Here is a 26,786-nt window from a genome sequence, read left to right as displayed (position 1 = left end):
TGGTTATGAATTTCAAATTATCAGTGTTGTTTAAAATTTGGATTATATATTAGTAACTGATAAAAGTGAAATTTAAATTATAATCAATTAGATTTTATTGTAAAAGTCTAAAAGGCAACTCTCTACTCTCTGTTACAGAAGGAACTGTTGTTAGCGTTAAGTTGATACAATTATTAGTCATAGTAAAGTCAATGACGTCATTGGTGACAATTTTGAGAAAGAAGACGAAAATTTGATTTAGTTTGAAATAAAAGAGAAGAAAATTATTTAATTTATTAAATTTAAATTTATTAAATTAAATTTAATTATTAAATTTAATTTTCTTCTCTTTTATTTCAAACTAAATCAAATTTTTGGTCTTCTTTCTCAAAATTGTCACCAATGACGTCATTGACTCTACTATGACTAGTAATTTTATCAACCTAACGCTAACAACAGTTCTTTCTGTAACAGAGAGTAGAGAGTTGCCTTTTAGACTTTTACAATAAAATCTAATTCATTATAATTTAAATTTCACTTTTATCAGTTACTAATATATAATCCAAATTTTAAACAACACTAATAATTTGAAATTCATAACCAAAAATTGACTACCTGTCTTGTCATGTCACTTCGGTCTGATAATTAGATTGTCATCTCCTTCACTTTTGTTGGTCTTTGTCCATTGAACTGGCAAGAACCACAAGTTCTTATCGAGGAGGAAACCATGTTGCCCTTTGAGCACTCCTAACACATTTAATCTTTTAACATCGACTTGGAGTCGCTATAAATATCATATAACTATTATGTAAACCATAATTATCGATGTAACCTATCTAGTTTCATGTACTAAGCAGAACGTAAGTATTACCACATTTTTCTTTAACTAGTCACAATTTTAACCTTTTGCATTCATTCTAACGTGGAAATACTTCGTTCTAGGCACTGAGGATGATCTGATCCAGATTGAAAACGTTTTGCAAATCCTTTTGGATGACTTGTAATAGTTTTTAATAAACTTTTTTATACCATTGTACAAAAATTAAGGTTTTTACTTCTGTATGATTTTTGAATTATGGTATACAGCCAGCTACTGGGATTTTCTCATTGATTTTTTTTACGTTGTATTTCTTCCTGTATAACCTAACCTTGTGTTAATGATCAATGATCCTAGATATAAGTATGGCTCACAACCACAAACCAGTCAATTGTGGTTATGTGTGGATGATTGTTATGTAGTATGTATATCCACTACCATGACCTTTGACGTTGATATGTTTAACTGCAGACCAAATATTTGACATTCGTGTCAACCAGTCGCATCATATATATTAATACTTCTTGACTATTTGCAAGAAGGGCTGTGTTATCTTTTCTCATTCGAAAAGCGTTCTTCTCAGAATATGCTCCTCATATATGTTAAATAACTGTGGAGACAGTGTACATCCTTGTTTGAAACCTTGTCTGATAGCTTGTGCTGGATTCAATTTTTATATCAATAATAATTGTGTTAAAATCAGATTTTTTCTCGAGTCGTTTTGATCTCAAGACCATTCTACATATCAGCAGATTGTGGTCCGTGAGAATACCGCACCAGAGTACATTTTTTATGCTTTTATTATGGTTTTATATCTTGTTAGTACAGCTATTTTATCATCTATCGGATTTCTTATGTTCTCAAGTGAGTCGGCGGGTGATTTCCTATGTCTATATTCAAAGAGTGGAGAGCTTGAAGAGCGTATTACTTACCACCAGGTATTCCTGGAGAAACGTCTAAGTCTATCGCCTCTATCGTTTCTTTCCCCTAAGCAGATGTTTCTCACGATCTCATTCAGCTGACCCCTGTCAACCTTTGATTTGATATCTCCAATCAACCCCATCACCAATGTTTCTTCATGTTTTTTATTTTCATTCATCATTTTTTACTTCCTGTTGCTTCTTAAGGGGAAATTCTCCATTAATAAATAATGGCAGATTGTTATATAAACCTATGTCTGCAAATGCATCGTTTCCGAGATACGGAGTATTGAAATTTTTCTTACAAACTGACGATTTATTTATTGCCCCGAAACCGGTTGATATACATATGCAAATGAAATGTGCTGACTTTTAAGAGGCAGTTATTGTCCATTTTCAACGAAAACTTTTCGTTTATAAATTTGCAAAAGTCTGTGTGTTATTGCGTTACCACTCCTGCAACACTTAGAGCAGGTGTATTGATGGATTCTTATGTAGTTTTGCCTTCTGAATCCAAATCTGAAAACGGCATTCCGATATCTCTAACCGTCTTCGAGATAATCGACCTCAAAATCTAAAATGTGACGTCACAATCCGGTTATTTCCTACCGACGCACTAAACGTCAGCTCAAATGGTTGGTTAGGAAGTAGGCTACTTTTCAAAAAGCTAAACATCAATCTCAATAAGTTACGAGTAGACTAGTAATAATTGTCTAGTAGTTTTTCAAATGTTTGACATTACTCTTCCAGAATTGAACAAGCGCTGTCGTATTTTTGTGTGACTATAAAAAAATCATTTTATTACCTACCTTCTTACATCTTACATCAAATATCGAATCTTGTGTAAGTAAACCGTTTATTCCTTTAATTTATTTGTAAATTCAGGTTATATATTGTACTTAACTATATAAATTATTTTTGAAATTAAAAACCATTGACGTAATGCACAACAAGGTACCTATATTATGTGACTTTTGTATTTAATGAATTTGAATAATTTTAACAATATTTGGTTATTTTGAATTATTTAATCTCAATTTGTTCAGCAAAGCATAGTTTATTTACATTTGAGTTTGACACTTCGTGAATGTCAAACTAAATTTTAAATTAAGTATTAATAAAACATCAATGACATTTGATAGTGAATTTAATTATTATATAAAATAAATAAGATGTTCAAAAATACACTTTGAGTATATTGTAAAAGCAATCATTTAAAGTAGGTATATATTTACGAGTATACTGCCTACCCTTTATGATAAATGGTCTGTTCCATTTGTTATGAAATTAAAATACAGGGTGTTCAGAAACTCTACCGACAAACGAAGTCAGGTTCCTCAGATAATTTTACCCAATTCATCTAGTCCGAAAATGCTTCCTAAAGGAGCTAGAGCTATTTGAAGATGGCGTCTGGTAATTAGTTTATCTTAAATATCTCCAGAACGCTTCTATTTAGAAGAACGAAAATTGGTACACATATTTATCTTCCAGGGATAAATCGATTTCATTAATTGCAAATTTCTAGTACCGGTCATAGGCGTCCGTTTGGGTAGGGTATCAGTTATATTATCGCATAACTTTTTGTTTTCAATTTTTAAGCACTTTTGAGTCTGGATTATTAAAGTGTAAGGCATTATAGTACTAAAAGGTACTCTTACTTTAAGTCGATAGGATACACCGTTTTCTAGAACAATCGATTTGAAAATTTTTCGTTGTTTGAATATCAAAAAAAATTTCAATAAAAAAAACTATTTAGAAAACACAAAATTGGTACAATTATTTATATTCCAGAGATGAATCGATTTTATTAATTGTGAATTTCTAGTACCGGTCATATGCGTCCGTTTTGGGTAGATCAACGGTTATTTTATCGCATACCTTTTTTGTCTTTAATTTTTAAGGATTTTTGACATTAGATTATTAAATTATGAGGTATTCTAGTATTAAAAGTTACTCTTGCGTGAAGTTGGTAAAATACACCGTTTTTTTTTTTTTTAATTTTCAAAATTTTTTTCAAATTCAGGAAACGAATAATTTTCAAATCGATTTTTCTAGAAAACGGTGTGTCCTACAGACTTAAAGCAAGAGTACCTTTTAGTACTAGAATACCTCACAATTTAATAATCCAGTATCAAAAGTGCTTAAAGGTTAAAGACAAAAAAGTTATGCGATAAAATAACCATTGCCCCACCCAAAACCACCACCCAAAGTCACCATATATGGAATCGATTTATCTCTGGAAAATAAATATGTGTACCAATTTCCGTTTTTTCTAACTAAAAGCGTTCTGGAGGTATTTAAGAAAAACTAATTACAAGACGCCATCTTTAAAGAGCTCTAGCTCCCTTAGGAAGCATTTTCGGACTAGGTGAATGTGGTTAAATTCTCTTAAAATTATCTGAGGAATCTCCTGTCTTCGTTTGTCGGTAGAGTTTCTGGACACCCTGTATAGTCGGTTCGCTAAACTCGATACAACTGGCTAGTGATTTTAGTAGGTAATTTTTTTTAATTTTTGCGAATTTTGCCAAAATTGGCAAAATTACTAATTATTTAGTAATTATTTAATTAGTAATTTTTTTTTGAATATTGACTAAAATCACTTGCCAGTTGTGTCCGAGTTTAGCGAACCGACAGTATATGAAATAATATTGTTTGGTATAAAAAATTATGGTCTGATATATGCAATTCTAATGGAAAAAAATATTTGAAGATTTTTCTCAAATTATGGATACCAACAACATTTTCATTTATAACTCTTTTATTTTTAATTTGACGAAGAAAAGTTATTCTTCATAAAAGGCTATTCATGTTCTAAGATTTATGATGCAACCAACATATTATATAAAGGTTTATTAATTTTATACGAGGTATATAAAAATATAAATTTAGATCAAGAGAAAACTACCTTTATAGTTCATAACATTTAAATTATAATGATATATTTGCACATTAAAACATAATTATTAATTCTAAACTACTTTTCATAATAGCAATTTTCCATATTACGAATTAAAATACGTAAATAAATAAAGTTTTCGTTATGATAATGCTCGCATTTTCAGCTTGTTTGACATACAATTAAGAATTTTATATTCATCTTTGGCGTGCATACGGGTAAATGTCTGAATTTTATTAAAGAAAAAATATTACCCTTCTGAGGTAATTCAAATTAAAATTCATTTTTAAATCTCTCATTTTTTAATGTATGAAAAAAATCTCTCTTGACTATTTGTTATATGGGGCGCCGTTTTTATGCAAAAAAGTAAAACATGTTGACGCGTAATTTTCATTTTATTAAAGCGTTAAAATGTTTTATTTTTTGCATAAAAACGGCGTTCATATAAAAAAACAGGCAGGAGAGATTTTTTGTCACAAATTAAAGGAGGAATTGAAAAATTGTTTGTTATTTAAATATATCACAAGGAAAAATTCCTGTATTGGCTGTATACCATAAAACACAAAAAATAAAAACCTTATCTTGTAAAAGGTATATTTAAAATCCCTAAAAAGGGCTGTATCACAACAAAACGTTTTCGGAATCAATATTCCATCATCAGTATTATCACAGATTTACATGCTTTAAGCCACCAAAATGTATGGGTAAAAACCCTTAAATTGATATTAAACAGTTGGGGTTACATTATATTTTCTGATTTTAAAGGATGTTAAAAATATTTCCAGATTAACCCCTGGCATCACATGACATCAACCATATTGGTTGGGAAATTGTAGGCAACTCTGCCAGTTGTCACCTAAACTCTGCCACGTAAGGTTCTACCTACAATCTCCCAACCAATATGGTTGATGTCATGTCTTGTGATGCGAGGGGTTAATCTGGAAATATTTTTAACATCTTTTAAAAGCAGATAATATAATGTAAACCCAACTGTTTAATAGCAATTTAAGGGTTTTTACCCATACATTTTGGTGGCTTAAAGCATGTACACCTGTGATAACACTGATGATGGAATATTGATTCCGAAAACGTTTTGTTGTGATACAGCCCATTTTAGGGATTTTAAATATACCTTTTACAAGATAAGGTTTTTATTTTTTGTTATTTAAATAATATCAGTGGCGTACCATTTTTTTCTTTAAAAAATTACGACCATTACCCGTATAAGTGCCACCGATGAATATAAAATGGTTAATTAATTTACATCTTAAGGTGATACAGTAGCGATCAACAGGTAGTAAAAACGCGTTCCAAGATTGCGGCTGTAATTTTGAATATGTTTTCGAGATATTTGGTACACTTATTCGTAATATAATAAAGAATGGCGGTACAAGGCCCAATTTGAAAAATATAATAATATGTGGAAATTACTCTGTAATTAAATACAATATTAAAAAAACGAGCCGGTACCGCCATTAAGAAGAACAAAAAAATACACTTTCTTCAAATAAACTTTTTTATCCGATGCCTAGATTTTGTGTCATTTTGGAACTACTAAAATTTTTTATTTCATTAGTAGTTCCAAAATGACACAAAATCTAGGCATCGGATAAAAAAGTTTATTTGAAGAAAGTGTATTTTTTTGTTCTTCTTAATGGCGGTACAGGCTCGTTTTTTTAATATTGTATTTAATTACAGAGCAATTTCCACATATTAATATATTTTTCAAATTGGGCTCTGTACCGCCATTCTTTATTATATTATGAATACGTGTGCCAAATATCTCGAAAAAATATTCAAAACTACAGCCGCAATCTTGGAACGCGTTTTCGCTACCTGTTGATCGCTACTGTTTCCTTTTAATGTTATAACATTCGCAATAACTAACTCCTAATCCAAACAAATTTCATTTACTTTTCAAAGACAAACCCTAGAATATTTTTAACAAGTTTTTTCACTTGGATATTCATATTCGAGGATGTACCTAAAAAAAACTCATCCAGATGGAAAAACACCAATATGTTAGAAAGGGCTGTACACCGGAATGATACCTTTTCATGCACCACCAGAAATGACCTTGACCTACTTTTTGAAATTGGTATTGATCATCCATAACCTTTCGCCACCCCGCCATACATACATAAATAAATAATTAGCGTCACATACACTGCTCAAAAAAAAGAGACCAAGGGAATGCCGTTTTCTAAATTTTATTCTGAAAAATATTTTTCTTAAAAAAGAGTAGTTTAAATTGTTCAATATGTTGAAACCATATTTGTTGCTTTTAATTTCCTTGTTCTTTTCTTTTTATTTCTATATTATCTACCTATCTTATATTTATTTGTTTACTATTGTTTTTCTTTTTATTTGTTTAGTACTTTAAAATTGAAAACTGTTTGAACCATTGATATTAATGAAGTGGTAGATTCTGATTCTTCTTCTTCCTCTTTCTGAATACAAGCAATTCAATCAGAATAATTTTTTAAAGTAGAATAGAATAGAAATATTAGTATAAGAGCTGTGAGACATTTTTGAGTAGGTATTTTAGGCAACCTGAAAATTTTTCAGGTGACTCTTCTATGATAGCCTAATACAAAAATGTCGGTCTGGCTGGAGGGTAGCGGTTACTTTCCCCAAAAATCCCCCCCAAATTTAAAAAAGGGTAAAAATTGTTATTACAAAAAATATCATTGATATGACTTGAAAGTAAATTTAAATATTCAAATATAAAGAAAATAAACAGGCCAGGCGATTTGAGGGCGATTTTAACTCTGCAAGATACTTGCATGGGCGCCCCAGGATTATTTTCAGGGGGTGCATCTGAACTTCAGAAGATTTCATCTGAATCTGTACATATTATTAACAAGTATAAAATATACAACTATACATGCATAGCTATGTACATTCCTTCCGGACAGGGAGGTGCAATTGTTATTTTGACAGGGTATCTTTCTCCAGGCAAAAGAAAGGCAAAAGAAATACTCAACACTATGAAGGAAAGAAAAATGAGCTAAAATAAATATTCATTCTCTTCTCCTTCGTCAGACTCCCCTCGGGACTCAAATTCTTCTACCTGATCTGTAAATAGTTGTAATATGTATTTAGAATTAATGAAAAATTACCAATGCTTAATACTTTTCCTTATATAACCAATCACATCACGTTTTTATTTTTTAGTGTAGGTAAGACCAAAGTAGCTCATGTTTCTTTCCTTCATAGTGTTGAGTATTTCTTTTGCCTTTTTCATCTTTATTAATGTTTCCGTGTTTATTACGTGTGTCCATGATATATTTAACATTATTCGATAACTCCGCATCTCAACAACGGCAAGTCGTTCTTCAGATGCGCCCGTGATTGTCCAGGCTTCGACTCCGTATAAAAGGACGGAGAGTACGTAACAACTCAGCTAGCTAATCACTAATTAATTTTTATTTAATTCTAAATACATATTACAACTATTTACAGATCATGTAGAAGAGGAATCTGAGTCTCGAGGGGAGTCTGACGTGGAAGAAGAGAATGAATATTTAAGCTCAGCTGAGGAGTTTGAAGAAGAAGTACAAGATTCGGAAACAGAATTAATTTAGTTTATAGTTTTATACTTTTCTACCTATATATTTATAATAATTAATTTGTCTTTTTCTATCATATTTGCAAAATCTATTGTATAGTACGTATTATTTTCCTTTAATTAAGAAAAAGTTACTTAAAAAACTATAATATATGATAATAAATACTCTAACGTTTCGAGGAACAACAACATGGATAACGCCAGGTCACGTGATTTTTCTCGAGGGAACGGACTCGCTCAGCTACAACAGAGGACGCAAACAGCTATCGGTATACGCTCTTTCTCACACTGCTGCTTATCTATAGCGCTTTTCATTTATATGCACGCGTAATTTGTTTGATCAACTGGCAGTTGGAAAATTTCACCAAAAAAAAACTGTCTTTTTTAGAATATTTATTTTTAATATTAAAAAATACCCTGTCAAAATAACAATTGCACCTCCCTGTCCGGAAGGAATGTACATAGTTATGCATGTATAGTTGTGTATTTTATACTCGTTAATAGTATGTACAGATTCAGATGAAATCTTCTGAAGATCAGATGCATCCCCTGAAAATAATCCTGGGGCGCCCATGCAAGTATTTTGCAGAGTTAAAATCGCCCTCAAATCGCCTGGCCTGTTTATTTTCTTTATATTTGAATATTTAAATTTACTTTAAAGGCACGTCAATGATATTTTTTGTAATAACAATTTTTACCCTTTTGTTTAACTTTGGGGGGGGGGGGGATTTTTGGGGAAAATAACCACTGCCTTCCAGCCAGACCGGCATTTTTGTATTAGGCTATCATGGAAGAGTCACCTGAAAAATTTTCAGGTTGCCTAAAATACCTACTCAAAAATGTCTCACAGCTCTTGGACCATATGCTTTATTGTCATGAAAAATTTAACAATTTTATAGACAAAGCTGACAAGAATCATAAATAAAAACAATAACAAATACAATTTACTAAAATTATATAAATCATCAATATAAATAAAACATAATAAAGTGAAATAAAAACCAGTAACAATCTATTGCAAAATTTAAAAAAAAATGCAAATTGCGTAACATGCCTTAAGAAATTTAATAAGTAATTTAATAAGTTATGCTGCTGCATATGACACTCAAATATAGATTAAGATTCTACTTATACATAACAATACTGTAATTTCTTAGTTATTTGTTAAGAAACTCTGCTATTGAATAATATGGTCTTTCAGATAAATAAGCTTTTGTCATTTTACGGATGTTGCAGATTTAAGTTGTAGAGGGAGATGGTTGTATAGTTTTTTTGCAGAATATAATATAGATTTCTTTATTAACTCACTGGACGGGATCGGTAAATAGAAGTCAAAGGTAGAATTTCTGGTGGAATAGTCATGTCTAGGTCTTGGTGGAAAGACATGTAGATGTTTACGAATTAAGCAAACAGTTTCTAAAATATATAAAGAAGGTAGTGTTAGAATCCTGTGATCTTTTTGAAGTAGCTTCTGCAATGTGTTGTTCTTCTGAGGCCAAACAGATATCTTATTGCTCTTTTTTTTATTTAAAAATAACATCGGATTGGGCAGCTGTACCAAAACCCCAAAAAGGCAGACCATATCGAAGATGGGACTCGAACAATGAAAAGTATGTTATTTTGGAAGAGGCTAAATTCATTTCTTTCAAAACAGATCTCATTGCAAAGCAAGCTGAGGATAGCTTCTTGCTTAGCACATCGATATTAAGGGACCATTTAAGGTTGCTATCTAAAAAAATATCAAGAAACTTTACAGAATCAACAATACTGATCTGGCTGTTATGAAGAGATAAGGGTTGAAGAGTTCCTTTATAGGATAATGCTACTGTTTTATCTACGTTGAAATAGAGTAAATTAGAATCGAACCAGGATTTTATTGTGAGTAGATCAGAAGTTATAGTAGCATGAAGAGTTGCGATATTTGAGTTGCTACAAATGATACTGGTATCGTCAGTAAAAAGAAAAACTTTTCCATCGATTTTTAAACTAGTGATGTCATTAATAAAGATAAGGAAAAGTAGAGGACCCAATACTGAACCTTGTAGTACCCAACATACAACATTTTTGAGACTAGAGTCTGTATCATTTGCTCTAACCAGTTGTTTCCTATTATCCAAGTAAGATTGAAACCAGTTCAAAGAAATACCTTGAATTCCATAGAAATCTCGTTTTTTTTTTATCAAAATGTCGTGATTTACACAATCAAAAGCTTTGGCATATTCACAAAAAACAGTAGCAGTGTGCAGATTATTGTTAATGCTTGATAACCCTCATGTGGTGCAGAAAACATGGCATCGGTGGTACATTTACTATTTAAAAAGCCGAACTGATTTTGTGATAAAATCTTGTTATCAACGAGAAAGGACATAAGTAGGGCTTTTATGAGTCCCTCAATAATTTTGGAGAGTACCGGTAGTAATGCAATAAGTCTATAATTGCAGGCATTAGATTTTTCACCACCCTTATGAAGAGGAATAATGATGGCCGTCTTTAGGCACTCTGGAAATTTACCTTTCTCAAAAGAATCATTAATTAGAGAGATGAGGAAGAATTCCGTGGGAAGTATTACTTGGGATGTTGGATCGATAGCAGCCTAAATCCTGATCTAGAAATAAGATCGATAATAGAACAGGCCAGAAAATCATTCGAAAAAATCAAAAACTGCTTTGTGATTCTCAAATAAAACTTGAAATTAGGCTACGTTTATCCAAATGCTACAAAGATAATTTCGGCTTGCATCGATTTAGATAAAAATTTGGGATTAGGATCATCTCACCCTGTACTTTATATTATATATCCTGCTTAAGGGCGTTGATTATTTTTAGGGGTGTAAACTAACCCTTATTGTCAAAAATTATATAAAAACATTGTAAACTTTAATATGGGTAAAATTTGGTTTTGATTGGTTAAATAATGATTGTTTTATACTTTAGGATATAATATCATAATATTTCAACCCTTAAAAATCACCCATAATAACATTACAGTTTTTATAAATAGATATTTTAATAGGTCTATACAGAAAAAAAAAGTAGAATTAAAGAATTACAAAAACATTTATTTATACAAAAATACGAATTTACAAATATGTACAAATACAAATAGTTTTTTAGTCATCTTACAGCATACAAACCGGTTCTGTGGTATTATACATACATTGAAAATTATCCATACGCGGACTATCCGAATTTTTCGAAAAAAAAAATCGTTTTATAAACATATCTCCTTCATTTTTGGCGGTGAAAAGTTTTTTCAAAAATGACTTTGTAGGATTTTTGAGAGTTATAAGACTGTGTAAACTAAATTCCGTAAGATCCCTCAGTTTTTAATTAGGGTGGGTTTAAAGGGCTCGAATAAGGGGGTGTTTGCTCGTAATTAGAAGTTTTAAACAGCTATATCTCGCTAACTGTTCACTGTAATGAAAATCTATGCATAAGGAAATTTTAGCTGTTAAAAAAGCTACAATTTAGTATTCTATCATTTTTTTCGTATCTCCAGTATTTTCGGAGATATTTTGAAGTAAAAGGTGAAAAATGGGAAATTCCAAAAAAATTGTTTTTCTTTAAACTCCAATTTTTCTAAAATTAGGCCTTTTAAATAGGTCAGACTTCTTGGGTGTATTGATAATACAAATATAAAAGAAACTACAGAAAGATGAATAACAATTTTTAATCAGGAGGGTAGTTAGGTTGTTATGTATATGGTGTAAACGTTCAGTTGGTGTATATTCACACATGACATATACGCGAAGGTGGCGCAGTGGGAAATCGCTGTGACTTTCGATCAGCGGGATCGACGGGAAGCGGGTTCGAGCCCCAATGCAAGTCTTTATTTTTTTTATACATTTTATGATTGTAAGTATATTATTATATAATTTTTTTCAGAAAATACGTATTTAATTAAAATTTTTGGCAACAATTATTGTTCAGAAATCATTTCTTTGTGGCATTTTTCAATGTATTTGTGTGTGTTTCATTCTTTTATTTCTTTAATTTTTGGTATTGTTAAAAAAAAATTTTGGAAAGTAGTAAGTATTAAAATTAGTTTAATATTTAAACTAAATGTAAATAAACTGTTTAAAGTATATTGATTTCGTTGAAATCATATAATAGAAGTATAACTTCTTACGAGCGTACAAAGTAGACAAATTCTTTTTTTTTATTTTTCCGAGTATCGAGGAGTTAGACCGATGCCTCAATCCCCAACCTGGAGGACCAGGATTTTACATCAGAGAGTCCTTCTCTTAGATAGGTTGCCTTTACTATGGCTGAGGAGTTATATCTACCCCCCTTTGATCCTAGATAAATCCCTTAAATCAAGGGGTTGCCACGGCCACCATCCATACCGTACCGAAGGTGATCTTTCTTCTCCGCCATGGCTGCCGTTGTGGTCTTCATCCGTAACCCTGGACTTATTCTTATGGTGCCTATCCGTTAGGGATGTTGGACACTAACATGGCTATTCTGACTTTGTTGACTGCTGCCCTGAAAAGTCCGGTAGTGATTAAGTTAAACCATTTTCGCAGGTCCATCCGTAACCCTGGACAAGGGTACCTAAACAAGTACTAGTTTCCCGGGTCAGGAAATCCCTGGAATCTACGGAGGGCAGGGATTGATTCATTTCCCTGGTAGGACTATCTAAAGGAGTTCCTACCCGCTACCCTACCACACAGCAGGACTTGATACTAGATGGAGGAGAAACAATCAGTAAATGTAACGAATATAAATACCTGGATATGAAAATCACGAATGACGGACACTAGACGGAGCCATTAAAGAACGAAATATTCAGGACAGGAAAGCAATTACGCTTCTAAATTCAGTAGCCTCGGACAAGCAGATAAACAGTCAAAACAAGAAAAATATCTATAATGCCGTAGTGAAGTAAACTTTTTTGTAAGAGTATTTTAAAAAAATTTCAAATAAATGTTTCTTTCGCTCTAACTTTACAAAAATCTACGCGGGACTAAACAATATATGTAATTTCAAAATAAAACAAAAATTTAGTTTCTAAGTGCTTTGGTTACAGAGCTATATGACATAATGTTAACATTGTCGTTAAATGGGACTTTGGATGCCCTTAAAGGTAGAAAAAAAACGCTTCTCATTTAAAATGAGCTAATATTCTCGGTTTATCATTGTAAGACGGAAATAAGAACGCAGATTAAAGAAATAAGGCGATCTGCGGGATGAGCAGCCATTACGATTAAACTGTCAGGTGAGGATTAGAAACCAGCAGAAGGCTGTCAGTTATGTTAACGGTACAAATAGCTACCCATTCCTCTAAATCTTTTTACGTAATTCAGCTACAGGGGCTCATCGAGAGGTGAATTAGCGATATATCAATAAGATATGACGATATGAGCTACGCGCTTCCGAAGAAATCCTTTTTGGTAGAAATTGATCCTTTCGAGTTTCACTCAAAAGTTGCTGAGGTATTTTCTCAATTTTTTACGATATTGTTCTATGTTTTACGGTATTGAAGCTATTTTATTGAGGCATCTTAACGCAATTTACTATTTTTGTCGGGAATAAGCCACAATTTTACTTTAAAATTAAGTTTATGTGACGTTTTCTCCAGGGGCGTAACAGAGGCCCCCGCAGCATGAAGCTTGCGGGGGGCCCCAATATGTCAGGGGCCCCATCTTGTCGTCTAATATTTATGTAAAAATGTGTTATTGTTATATTATTTTACTCATACATACGCAACGTTTTTTAAGCAATGTAGTATTGAAAATGAAGTTTTCCATCTGATAGATATGTATTAATAAAATTGTAGATATATTCACTTATAGTAGTGCACGAAGAAAGTTGTGCATCTCATAGAATAATACTATGTAATACTTGATGTAATCGTTTATTAATTTTCGTTCTATTTTATTCTATACAAATACAGACGAAAATTGTAAGTTGTCATAAACGGTGCATGAATACACTAAATAGTCCAGTAAATGATCGTTTTGGAGTGTAATTATCAGCGTCACTACGTATTTTTTTGACAATTTAGATTTAGGTTCTACTTATCCTACCCTTCAAAGTTGGATTTGTGCCGTTGGTTACTTTAGGCTATTGATTATGTTCAAAATAAGAGAGCTAAAAGAACTACAACTTTAACGGGATATTATTGTCTCATATAGTCGATAGACCTCTAAATTTGAAAAAACCGCGGAGTGCTACCATTTAAATGGGTGCGTTTTTGAGAAATGGGTGAATTAGTCCCTAGGCACAGGGTGAATTAGGATGAGTGCTATGCACTTTTGGTACAAAGACGTCTATAGGAAAATTGTTCCAGGTTAAATTTACTATCGAAGTGTTACATTTTAAAGTCAAAAATATTTTTATTTACAAAAATATACTCAAAAGAAAAGCAAAAAAACAACACCAAAGAAAGCAATTTTGTTTTTGCCCCATAACTTTTTTTCACGGGGATATAGGTATAGACATTGCTTCAGCAAAAAATAAATTACATTCTTTCTCTTTAAAATGACGTTTAGTAGAAGTCCCTAGGATTTATATTTTCGAAAATAGGATTTTTCAATATTTTGGAAATTGTAAATCACAGGGACTTCTACCAAACGCCATTTTAAAGAGGAAGAATGGAAATTCTTTTTTTGTGAAGCAATCCCTATACCTATATCCCCGTGGAGAATTGTTATGGGGCAAAAAACAAAATTACTATCTTTCATGTTTTTTTCTTGCTTTTCTTTTGGATATATTTTTGTGAAAAATCATGTTTTTTACTGTAAAATGTGATATTTCGATAGTAAAATTAACCTGGAACAATTTTCCTATAGACTTGTTTGGAATAAATGTGCGTAGAACTCACCCTAATTCGCCCTGTGCCTAGGGACTAATTCACCCCTTTCTCAAAAACGCACCCATTTAAATGGTAGCACTCCGCGGTTTTTTTAAATACAGAGGTCCATTGACTATATGAAACAATAAAACCCTGTTAACGTTGTAGTTCCTTTCTAAAATACATAATCAATAGCCTACTTCTACTTGAATGGATAAATTGACTAATTATAAGCAACTTTTGTTCTATAGAGTTTCTTTATGTAAGTTAATACTTTTCGTAAGTTATTTGCGAGTGAAAATGTTGCCGTTTATCGCAAATAACTCAAAAAATAAGTATTTTTCGATCTAAGTAGACATTATCGAAAAATTATCAGTAGTAATTGCACAAGAGCTCTAAAATTATTAAATTTTTCCCGAGTGACACTTTGACAGTTTTAATTTCACGAGCCAAAGGCGAGTGAAATTATGTCAAAATGTCACGAGGGCAAAAATTCTATATTCATTTTAGAGTTCGAGTGCAATTTGTTGCGACTATTTCATGAATAAAACTGTTCAAAACCAAAATTTTATTGTAATTTATTTATGTAAGTACAAATTAGTACAATTAAACACAAAGTTTTCATAAATATTTGACGATTGGAAGTCATCACTTTTATAATTTTTAAAACATTAATTGTCATTAATGTCACTGAATGTATTTTTTCGTAGCAACGAAGGGCATCTGACGTAATATACTTAACGACGGGCAATTATCAAAAATTATCGATTTAATTCAGATTTCTGTAGCTTTCTATTGGTCAGAATCTGCTATGAATGAAATAATCAGTAGTAATTGCACAAGAGCTCTAAAATTCTATATTAATTTTAGAGTTCGAGTGCAATTTGTTGCGATTATTTCATGAATAAAACTGTTCAAAACCAAAATTTTATTGTAATTTATATATGTAAGTACCAATTAGTGAAATTAAACACACAGTTGTTATAAATATGTATTTGACAGTTGAAAGTCATCACTTTTATAATTTTTAAAACATTTGTCATTAATGTCACTGAATGTATTTTTTCGTAGCAACAAAGGGCATCTGACGTAATATGCTTAACGACGGGAGATTATCAAAAATTATCACCTTAATTTGCATGTCTGTAGCTTTCTATTGGTCAGAATCTCCTATGAATGAAATAATCGTAAAAATATTTTTAGCAAAAATGTAGCTTATAAAAAAAAACAAAAAAATGGTGTATTTATGAAGTCTTTCGACACAGTAAAAGCAAAATTGTAGCTCATGAAAAATTGCTTTTCGTCCAAAAATTCGTCCAATTCCAAATCGAATATTTCAACGTAAAGTAACCAAAAAATGAAGAACTTTTCGGGGAAAACTCATTAAAACTTTTTTAAATGTTAAAAAAAAAGCTTTATTTTTATAGCATATTTTTTATAGCGTTTATAGCAAGTTTCTAGCATCAAAACTAATCGAGTTACGCTCAAAATAAAGTTGGCCCCTCTCTTTGTTAAAAAACTTGAAAATCTTCCCCTATATGATCTATAAGTATGATCTTTTTTAAAAATAACTTAAAAAGTATTAATAAGGGCGTATTCAGAGAGAGGGCCAGAACGCAACGTTAAAAAAAATAAAAATTTAAATATTTGCAGTTCAAATGTTTTTAGCTTTGTGCTGAAGGGTAGTAAAGTTTGTGTTGAACGAGGTTAAGTATGAGCTAATTTAAGCTATGCATGTATCATAAAAAAGTTCATGCAAGTTCATGCTTCCCCCCGTCCCTCGGCCTTAACTGTATTTTGAGCGTAATTCGCTTAATTTTGATACTCGAAACTTTTTTTAACACTTCAAAAAGGTTTTAATAAGTTTTCTTCGAAAATTGCTTCATTTTTGGGTTTTTTTACGTTGATATTATCGGTTTGGAATTTGACGAATAAGAACAACTTTTCAAGAGCTACAACTTTGCATTTAGTGGGTCGATAGAGTTTCATTTTTTATAAGCTATATTTTTGTTAAGAAAATTTTTTCGATCAAATACTTACTTTTTGAGTTATTTGCGAAAAACCTTTGATGAGAACCTTTTTTATTTTGCAGATCCTTCATCACGGCAGCACCTGCGTGATGTGGGAAGGCTTCGAAGGCCCATCGCCCCCATCAGGAGTCAAAGGTGTCTTGCTCTATCTGCGATTAGACCGCTCATCGACGACCTTGACGTGGGTGCGACCAAGCTGGAGCGGCCTCAAATCGGGAGTTGCTAGCGACTCCACGGATCCTTTCACTACCGACTTCAACCTGTCTTTCAATCCGGAAGAGACTTTGGCGCCGGGGTTGCTCACTAAATTGGCGTTGCAAGCTGCAGGTGAACAGAGTACGGGGGCAACGTTGGACGATGGGTGAGTTGGATCAGTTATGCAAGATTAAAAATTAGTCAATTATATATACAACAGCGCTATTGACATTGTAGGCCACTGGTTACCAAAAACTTGTCAACCAGTGACGTTGCGCGCTAGCTTTCTTTTACTTTATCTCTGATACCTCGCATTTTTAACAGCCGGCAACCCTAATTTGCAGCAAAATTTTTAAACGGCAACCTTATATTTGTGTTGGTAGGCATCATTACTTGGTCTCCATTCCAGTATCCGCTTTGTCCATCTGCTATCTGTCATTCAAGCCACGTGGCCTGTCCAGTTTCATTTCAGTGTTGCTATTCTCTCTACTGCACCAGCCATTCCTGATCTTTGTCGTAGCTGGCGGATAGGGATCTTGTTTTGTAGTGAAACGCACAACATAGCACGTTCCATCGCCATTTGAGACACACAGATCTTTTGCACTGTTTTCCTTGTCATACACACATTTACTAGTCAAGATACATACTGATTAACGGTTTTTTAAGGCATATTCGTATGTCAGACGATTTGATAATATGGTTCAGCTTGCCGAAGGCTGCTCAAGTCCCCATGCCCTTGTCTTGCTTTACATGATTAAATTCAGAGAGACAATTTCCGTATCTGACTGCTTGGTATCTATCCCTTGGATACGATTTAATTAGTTCCATAGGAGTTTCTGTGAGACCGTAAGAATGCAGTTTTTTCAGTAAGATATCATGAGAAACACAGTCGAAGGCCTTTGAAGGATCACACAGCATTACGGCAGTTTGGTTATGCTTCTCTAGGTCGTCAGCTATGCCACTCATCACATCTAAGAGAGCCTGTGATGTGGAGCGATCCTTTCTAAGCCTTATTATTGCGAGCTGATACAAAAGTTATTGGTTTCAAAGTACGATATTAGGCGTTGCTTCAGAATTTTTTCAATTACTTTACTGAATATGGAAACAATAGGAATTCGTCTATAATTGTATAATACAGGAAGATACCGATCGCCTTTTTTTTAAATAGGAACAATTTTGGAATGTTTAAATGAAGTTGGGAATATCCCGATTAAAAAATTTATTAATGAGATGTGTTAAAAGTTTAGTAATTATTGAACAAGTATTTTTTATAAAAGATGCATTTAACTCATTTGTATCCAAACAATTTGAATTTTTTAATGAATTTATAACCCCCGATACTTCTTGTTGAGAAGTTGGAGATAGAAAAAACGAGTTCGATGGAGCTGGGAAGTTTTGATAGTTCAAGATTGTGTCGTCTGGTGTATTAGGAAGGGTATTTTATAACATTCTCAGCAATTTCAACAAATAGTTATGGAAAGTGTCACAAGGTATATTAGTTGTTACATTGTGAACTATTTGTTTTGTTACGCTAACAGTTATTATGTTCCAACATGTTTTGGATCTATTCTTTGAAGTTAATATTAATAATTTATAATTAGCCATCTTTCTCACTTTTTCAACTCGGCATTGTAATACATTTACGTCATGAATGAAATTTTTCTTCAAAAATAATTACTATTAACAGAGCTGGGCCAGGTACTGATAAATTGTACTTGGGTACAGAGTACAGGGTATTTTTCATATTTGAGGAACGAGTACAGAGTACCCAGTACATTGCTCCAGATAAGTACTCAGAGTACAATACTCAAAGTACAATTACCCGAATTTCTCGGGTACTTATTTCGAGTACATTCGAATATAGAACCCGAAAAAGGTAAGAAGGTAATAATTATTATCTCTGCATCTCTAAACATATTTATGAGTTATGAAAACATAAAATAACGTATAATTCTAACTGAAATAAAAAAATAAGAATTTTAAAAATAAATCATCGATTAATAGTCAGTATAACACCACTCACACTCACTGATTAATTTTATTGGCTTTTAAGATAACTAATTATTCAAAATTTTCATCAGTTAGAGCATTTCTTCAAGGGCTATTAATTATTGTAGCATAAGAGAATAGGCATTCTACAGGCGCAGAGAAAGGCAAACATGTATTATATCTTAGAAAAACTTTTTTAATTATAGGAAACTCATTTAATCTTCCCTATCTAGTTTTTCGCAATAATCAAAACAAGTTAGTTTTGCAGCAGCGTTAATTACTATCTTTTTCAAAGCGTCCAAAGAAAATTATGTATTTTTTAAGACATACCAACGCAATTTAAACTTAGTATGGAAAATTACGGATATAATGGCCTCTTCCGATGACAAATTAAGTATTTCAGAGAATCTTTTCTCCAAGCTCTGCATACATATTTTTAGAAAAAAATCACCGCCGAACTCAGTGTTTAAAGTTTTAACTTCTCATAAGTACCCATAATAGACAAATTCTTCTCCTTGCAGAACATCGAGGGTTGTAGCGAGAGGTTTCAAGACCATACAGCACTCCTTTAAGTACAGCAACTAAGTTTCTTTAAAGTTTTTTTATATCAAGCCTTTGAAAAGCTTTTCTTTCGGTAGCTTTTGTTTTTCGGTAGCTTTTCTTTTTCACTGAAAATTTGCAAAACCGAGTTATAATAAGAGTTCCGTCTTGTTAGAGCTGGATAACTTTTCACGAATGGACTGATACTGAATACGGCGTTTTTGCGTGTTGCTATTAATTTGCTCTCCCACACGCAGCGACAAGTGTAGACTTGCAAAAATACTCGGAAAATGTACTCCGTACCAAGTACCGAGTACTTTATTGAAATTGTACTCGGATATTGGGTACCGAGTACCCAAAATGTACTCAGAGTACAAAATTCGGGTACTTGTACCCGGGTATTGCCCAGCTCTGACTATTAATTTAATTTAAACTATTTTTAGCCACTTTTTGACTGGCAACCGGTTATCAATGAAGTCTCCTATCCTTAAATTTATATAAAAGTGTGATTTTAATTAATTAACGTATGAACATAGTGATTCTGCAATGGAATCTCGACTAGTAGGGATCTCGACTAGTACTGTATAACTGAAATAGATTTCTAGGACACTAGGTAAAATAAAAGGGAACATTTATAGAATTTGGATTCTGTGTTGAATGGATGAAGTGCAACCTGTTAACATCAATCAATGAAACTCCGTTTCACGAACTAAATAAAATTCCACACCCTAAATGTCTATTCATAAAAGGTAATCCAGACATTTCTCGGTACGAAGAATCATATTCGAGGAGGCGTTAAGCTAGTTTGATTGGATTTCCTGCATGAAGGACACAGATATATCCTTCGCTAGTGACATAAATTCATTTTCGATCCAGGACATACAACTGATTGCCTCTTTAGCTGAGTGTAACAATCAAGGCTACGAAAAAGAAAATGCAATAATCCATATCTCGAGGAGGAAAAATTAGGTTTGTCTTTCATTCCATTTATTTGTTCTCTAAAGTTTATTATGAATGTATTGAAAGAGAAATAGAACTCGAGAAAATTTTCTGTCGTTTAAATGATCCGAGAGTTCCGATAATATTTATATATTATTGAAGTTATACTTCTTTAGGCACGAGGGTGAATTTTTACATTCTTTGGCGAAGTATGGTATTAGTCGCTGCATCTTTTAAGTTATGTAGCGCAAATAAGGTGTGCGTGAAAAGAATATATTATTAGTGTTTTTAGTAAATATATTTATTATAATTTTTATATCTGTGGATTTGTCTTCCTCCTAATAAGTATTATTGAAAATGTTTATTTTCAATTAATGTATCTGTCAACGTGATTGTAATTATGTCCGAGAAATGATCGACTGAAAACAAAAACGGTGGTAGCTGATCGGTAGAGCATTCGCCTAGGGATCGAGAGGTCTCCTGTTCAAATCCGGACAAAGTCATATCTTTTTTTTTTTAAATTTTTGGTATTTGTTCAATCTCAAATTACTCCCTTAATTTGTAATCTCACATTTTTTCTTAACTTCCTAAACTTTTATAGTTTCACCGTGTATAATTGAAACATTGGGAAACATCGAGTAATATTTTAATAATTAGAGTCCATTCAACCTGCAAACTTAATAAATTGCCAAATAATATATTTTCCAATTGAACTTTATAAGTTTTGCAATAGCTTCCGTTAAACTATAGTTGCATTCTTTCAACATGCAAAGTCCGTAGTTCGGTTGTCATGCAACTTATTGATGAATTGTATATTTTGACGAGAAATTAACCAAAGGGACTATTTTGGGTTGCAGTCTAATTGAAATAGTTACCTCGTTAACAAGTGCGTAAGTCGTTGTTAGAATTTACGCCGAGAGTAATTATTATCAGTAGCTGTCATTAAAGGCAGTCTACCATAGAAACTTACCTGAACATCATCTATAGTGTAATTACGTAGCTGTCAATAAAACCATATTTTTACTCCACACTCAAACATTTATTTACCATCGTCGATCGAGAAGAAGCGGACAAAGGAGCATTACAAAACAATTCGATCCTAAGATCTACGTCGAATTGTCCAGTATTCTTTTTGTTCTTTCTAAAATTAGTTTAATATTTAAATACAATACAAAAAAACTGTTTAAAGTAGATAGGTATATTGACTTCGTTGAAATCATAATATGAAGTTAGATTATATTATAATAGAAGTATAACTTCTTAGGTGCGCACAAAGTACACACACATTCTTTTTTATATTTACTATACAATACTTAGTTTAAATGTAGAACTTCCGTCAGACAAATGTTTTTTTGAAGTGAAAACTTCTTTAGGGACGTTGTGCGATTTTTGGATAGGGGAAAAAGCATTGAATTCGCGACCGTCATCGCGACCCTCATCGCTTATGCTATATATTATGTGTCTTCTTCTTTAAGTGCCATCTCCGCGGCGGAGGTCGGCAATCATCATAGCTATTCGTATTTTAGAGATGGCTGCTCTGAAAAGTTCATTTGATGTACATCCGTACCACTCTCTCAGGTTGCGCAGCCAGGATATTCTGCGTCGCTCACATATTATGTGTATGTATATATAAATTGTGTAGAGGTATTTAAATTTAAAATAAATGTAAAACCTATTTTAGGATGGGAAAAAGGATTTATTTCGCGACCATCATCGCGACCGTCATCGCTTTGGCGAAAAAATTTTTGTACATATATAGGGATATTTTGTGTTTGTATATATAAATTGTATAGAAGTATTTAAATTTAAAATAAATGTAAAACCTATTTTAGGATGGGAAAAAGGATTTATTTCGCGACCATCATCGCGACCGTCATCGCTTTGGCGAAAAAATTTTTGTACATATATAGGTATATTATGTGTTTGTATATATAAATTGTATAGAAGTATTTAAATTTAAAATAAATGTAAAACTTATTTTAGGATAGGGAAAAAGGATTTATTTCGCGACAGTCATCTCTTCTGCGAAATAAATTTTGTACGTATATTTATTATGTGTATGTATATATAAATTGTGTAGAAGTATTTAAATTTAAAATAAATGTAAAATCTATTTTGGGATGGGAAAAAGGGATTGATTTCGCGACCGTCATCGCGACCGTCATTGCTCCGACGAAATACATTGTTGAAATGAACACTTCTTTAAGGACGTTGTGCACTTTTTAGATGGGGAAAAAGTATTGAATTAGCGACCGTCATTGCTTCGGCGAAATAAATTTTTGAAGTGAAAACTTCTGAAGAAACGTTGTGCCCTTTTTAGATGGAGAAAAAGTATTGAATTAGCGACCGTCATTCCAACCGTCATTGCTTCGACGAAATAAATTTTTGAAGTGAAAACTTCTTTAGGGACGTTGTGCACTTTTTAGATGGGCAAAAATATTGAGTTTACGACCTTCACCACTTTGTCGAACAAAATTTCGTGCGATATTATGTGTTTGTATACATAAATAGCATAGAACGTGCGCAACGCGTATATAATATAGGTATAGTACTTCTTTTTGGATGATGAAAAACGTTGAGCTCGTAATTTATATACCATAAGAAGTTTTCACTTCTGTCGGCACTCCCATGAGTGCTTTAAATTTTTTTTTTTTATTTAGCTTAAATGTCTCTCGACAACTATGCCATTGACTTGGTACAGTTGATTTTGCAATTAGATTATAATGTATAATGCATAGGGATAAGGCAAAGAGAATGATGATGATTATAATGTAATGTGTAGTGTGTGTGTGTGTTTCGAGTAAATGTCTTGTTACTTAGTAAAGTCGACGTCATTGTCTTTGCAAAGAGACGCTAATTGTATCCAAACGTCTGCGGTCCCTTCGGTGAGTACTAATAAAAATATTGTGAGCATGCGATTGATCTTTTAAAATAATTTTATATAATGTTAGTTATACATTTTCATAATTCATTGGAAGTGAATAACCATAAAACCTCTAGCTACTAGAATGGCACAGGAAGTATTTATTATTATGATGGTCCAGATTTAAGCCACATGGGATGTTCTTACTCACTCTAATATTAGTCCAGGTCATAGTAGTTGCCTTACAGTTCTCGCTATTAACACTACATCGTCCGCAAAGACCAGGACCTGGTTTCTGTTGGCATAAATCGTACCTTTCGTTCGCATTTCACTCGATAAATATTACATCTAACAAGGAATTGAAGAGTACTTACTGTGGACAGCGAATCTCTCTGCTTTAAGACGCTTTTAACTTCAAATTTTCTTGTTAGGCTAAGGCTCCACGATCGACAAATTTACGCTAGCAGTAGCCGTAAAACGAACTTAAGGTTCCGCGGAACGGAATAGGAATAGCCGAACTGAACCAACTACGCACAAGTCCTGTGGTCGGTTCAGTTCGGCTATTCCTATTCCGTTCCGCGGAACCTTAAGTTCGTTTTACGGCTACTGCTAGCGTAGATTTGTCGCCCGTGGAGCCTTAGCCTTAGGCTTCCTGTACTGTACTGTATTTATACTAGTCTGATCATCTTTTCCGGAATTCCAAATACCCTTAGAGCCTGGTACATACGCCTTCTTATCACAGAATCGTAAGCTGGTTTGAAATCTATAAAGAGGATTTTAGGTTTAACCGTTGCTCTAAAGTACCGATCAGAATCATTTTCAACACGAATATTTTGATCTATGGTGGATCTGCCCTATTTGAATTCTCCCTAATATTCACCAACCTGCTCGTTTAAGTGCCTTTCGAGTCTGATTATTATGACTCTGGCGAGTACCATACAAGTTACATCTAGAATAGTGATACCCCTGTAGTTTTCGCACAGTGCTCTATCTCCCTTCTTATGAATGGGGCATGCTATTATAGGCCTCTCTCCATACTTCTGGCAATTCCTCTCGCTCCAAGATGTTCGTCAGCAGGGTACATATTGGCACTTTCTATAGTGGAATTGAGTTTGAGGCTCCTAGAACACAAGGGGTCTAAGTGACAATTTTATAAAATTGGGTTGTAAATACAAAAATGGACTTCCAAACACATAGAAAACAAGGTGGCTTCAAACTTTCTGCATAAACTAACAATAAAATGATCAAAAATGACACGTCAATAAAAACATGCTAAGTAGTACCTACCTAATTTTTTTAAATTCGTCTAGAACCTTTCACATAGTTTTCTCAAAACTTGGTACTTGTGGTGACAAGGACCTTACACCACAAGGACCCCTTGTGGTGTAAGGGCCTCGTTTTTGATCTGTTTATCTGTTTATCAGATTTTGCTGCATCTAGCTTTAATTCATTTGAGGAAATTTGTTAATTCGCAATAAACGATTTTTTTTTTTAAATCTGCCACAACTGTCGGTGAGAAACAAACCATTTGTATTGTATAAACGTTAAATAAATTATAAAAAATTCAAAGAGAATATATTAAGAAATAAATACATGGTTTCAAAAAAACTACTTTACTAAGAAATTTTCATCCTTCACGTAATACAGAAAAAGCCACGTCGTCTGTAATGTCCTTGATACAGTTGAGTCCAGGAATCTTTACCCTTTCGTCATTAATACCTGGCGAGATAAAACACATATTTGATAACTCAAATTTTAACCCGTAATAGGAGCAGTAGCTACTTTTCTGTTGCTTTTAGTAAATTTTAATTTCCGACTTATCATCGACTTATTTCGTATGCTTTAAATGATGACGCACGGGTTAAGATTCAGGGACTCAACTGGACGTAGAATCTCGTCGACTTTTCGGTACGGGAACTTCTCGTAGGCCTTCACCGCCTCCGTTTGGCTCTCTAATTTAATTTGTTCGATTCTCCCGTTTTTTATTCTCTCCTCTAGCTCGGCATTGTTTGACTTTGTCGAATTTCCAGCCAGAACGTTCTTCTTTAACTGCTGGAAGCTGGACGTGATCCATTAGTTGATGCTGGTCCATAAATATGTGTATATATACAGCGCAACATGCCTCAAAGGCCCATGACTTGGAATATTTCCACAGTTTTCCTTTATTTTCCGCTGTCCATGGTCGCAGTTCTCCAATTTGTTATCGCTATTGTTTCAAGGTCTTCCTCTTAAACCTTTTCCGTGGTCATCCATTTCTCTTCTTTCCTTCTCCTCTCAGAAGTGAGTCCTTTGCCCACCTTCTTTAATGACCTAACCAACTAAGTTTCTTTGTTCTGACGATCTAGCTAATTTCTGTTTTCCGGTACAGCTCTCTGATCTCTGCAGTTTTTTGACTCCTCCAAACGTCTTCAGCGTCTTTTACTCCCCGGAATATCTTTCTTAGAACACTCCGCTCCCAGATGTTCAGCATATTTTCCAAATTTTTGTTCATAATCCATGTTTTGCTTGAGTGAAGGACTCTGGGCTGGATCACTGCTCAGTATAGTCTCAATTTTGCCTCTCTGGAGATGTTTTTTGCTCTTAGTAATATGTGTAAAGCTCCGAAAGTCTTCCTTCCTCCCGAAATTCGCTTCTCAATTTCTTGAATTTCTTCCCCTTTACTTATTAGAGTTACTCCTAGATACTCAAAATCCGTTACCTTTTTGAAGCAATACTCCTTACCCTCGTTGTTTGTGGTAGTCATGAGTTATGTGTCTTCATATGTGGTCTGCCCAATTTCCATATACTTTGTTTTTTGCTCCTTAATAATCAGTCCATACTGATTCCAGTCCAGCCTTTTCTTCAAAGAGTTTGAAAATCCTCCGCAGCTTCTTTCAGTTCTTGCCATTAACACTAAATTGTCCGCAAAAGCCAGAATCTGGCTTCTGTTGTCATAAATCATACCTTTCTCTCGTATTCCACTTTCTCTCAATATTGCCTCCAACAAGAAATTGAAGAGTACTGTGGACAGCGAAACTCCCTGCTTTAATCCCCTTTTAACTTCAGTTTTTCTTGTTAGGCTTCCTTCTATCCTTACTCTATTGTCGGTCTTCATTAATGTCATTTTTACTAGTCTAATCATCTTTTCAGGAATTCCAGAATTCCAAGTACTCGTAGGGACGCAAATACAGACGCCTTCTTATCACAGAATCGTAAGCTTGTTTGGAATCTATAAAGAGGAGGTTTAGCTTTAACTTTTTCTGGTACGTACTG

The 26,786-nt window shown here is 33.1% G+C and overlaps 1 protein-coding gene across 2 annotated transcripts in view; it reads left to right on the top strand.

Moving 5' to 3' along the window:
• LOC126884758 (1-phosphatidylinositol 4,5-bisphosphate phosphodiesterase epsilon-1-like) overlaps positions 1-26,786 on the top strand; it is an 890,827-nt gene that overhangs the window by 783,789 nt on the left and 80,252 nt on the right. For both annotated transcript variants that reach the window (XM_050650976.1, XM_050650975.1), the window contains one exon: positions 17,071-17,369. In XM_050650976.1, coding sequence (XP_050506933.1) covers positions 17,071-17,369 — 299 coding nt within the window. The remainder of the gene's footprint in view (positions 1-17,070; positions 17,370-26,786) is intronic.

The sequence above is a fragment of the Diabrotica virgifera genome, chromosome 5, assembly GCF_917563875.1.
Source record: "Diabrotica virgifera virgifera chromosome 5, PGI_DIABVI_V3a".
Classification (NCBI taxonomy): domain Eukaryota; kingdom Metazoa; phylum Arthropoda; class Insecta; order Coleoptera; family Chrysomelidae; genus Diabrotica; species Diabrotica virgifera.
The sequence above is the reverse complement of the archived record's forward strand: the minus strand, read 5'-3'. Positions and strand labels throughout refer to the sequence as shown.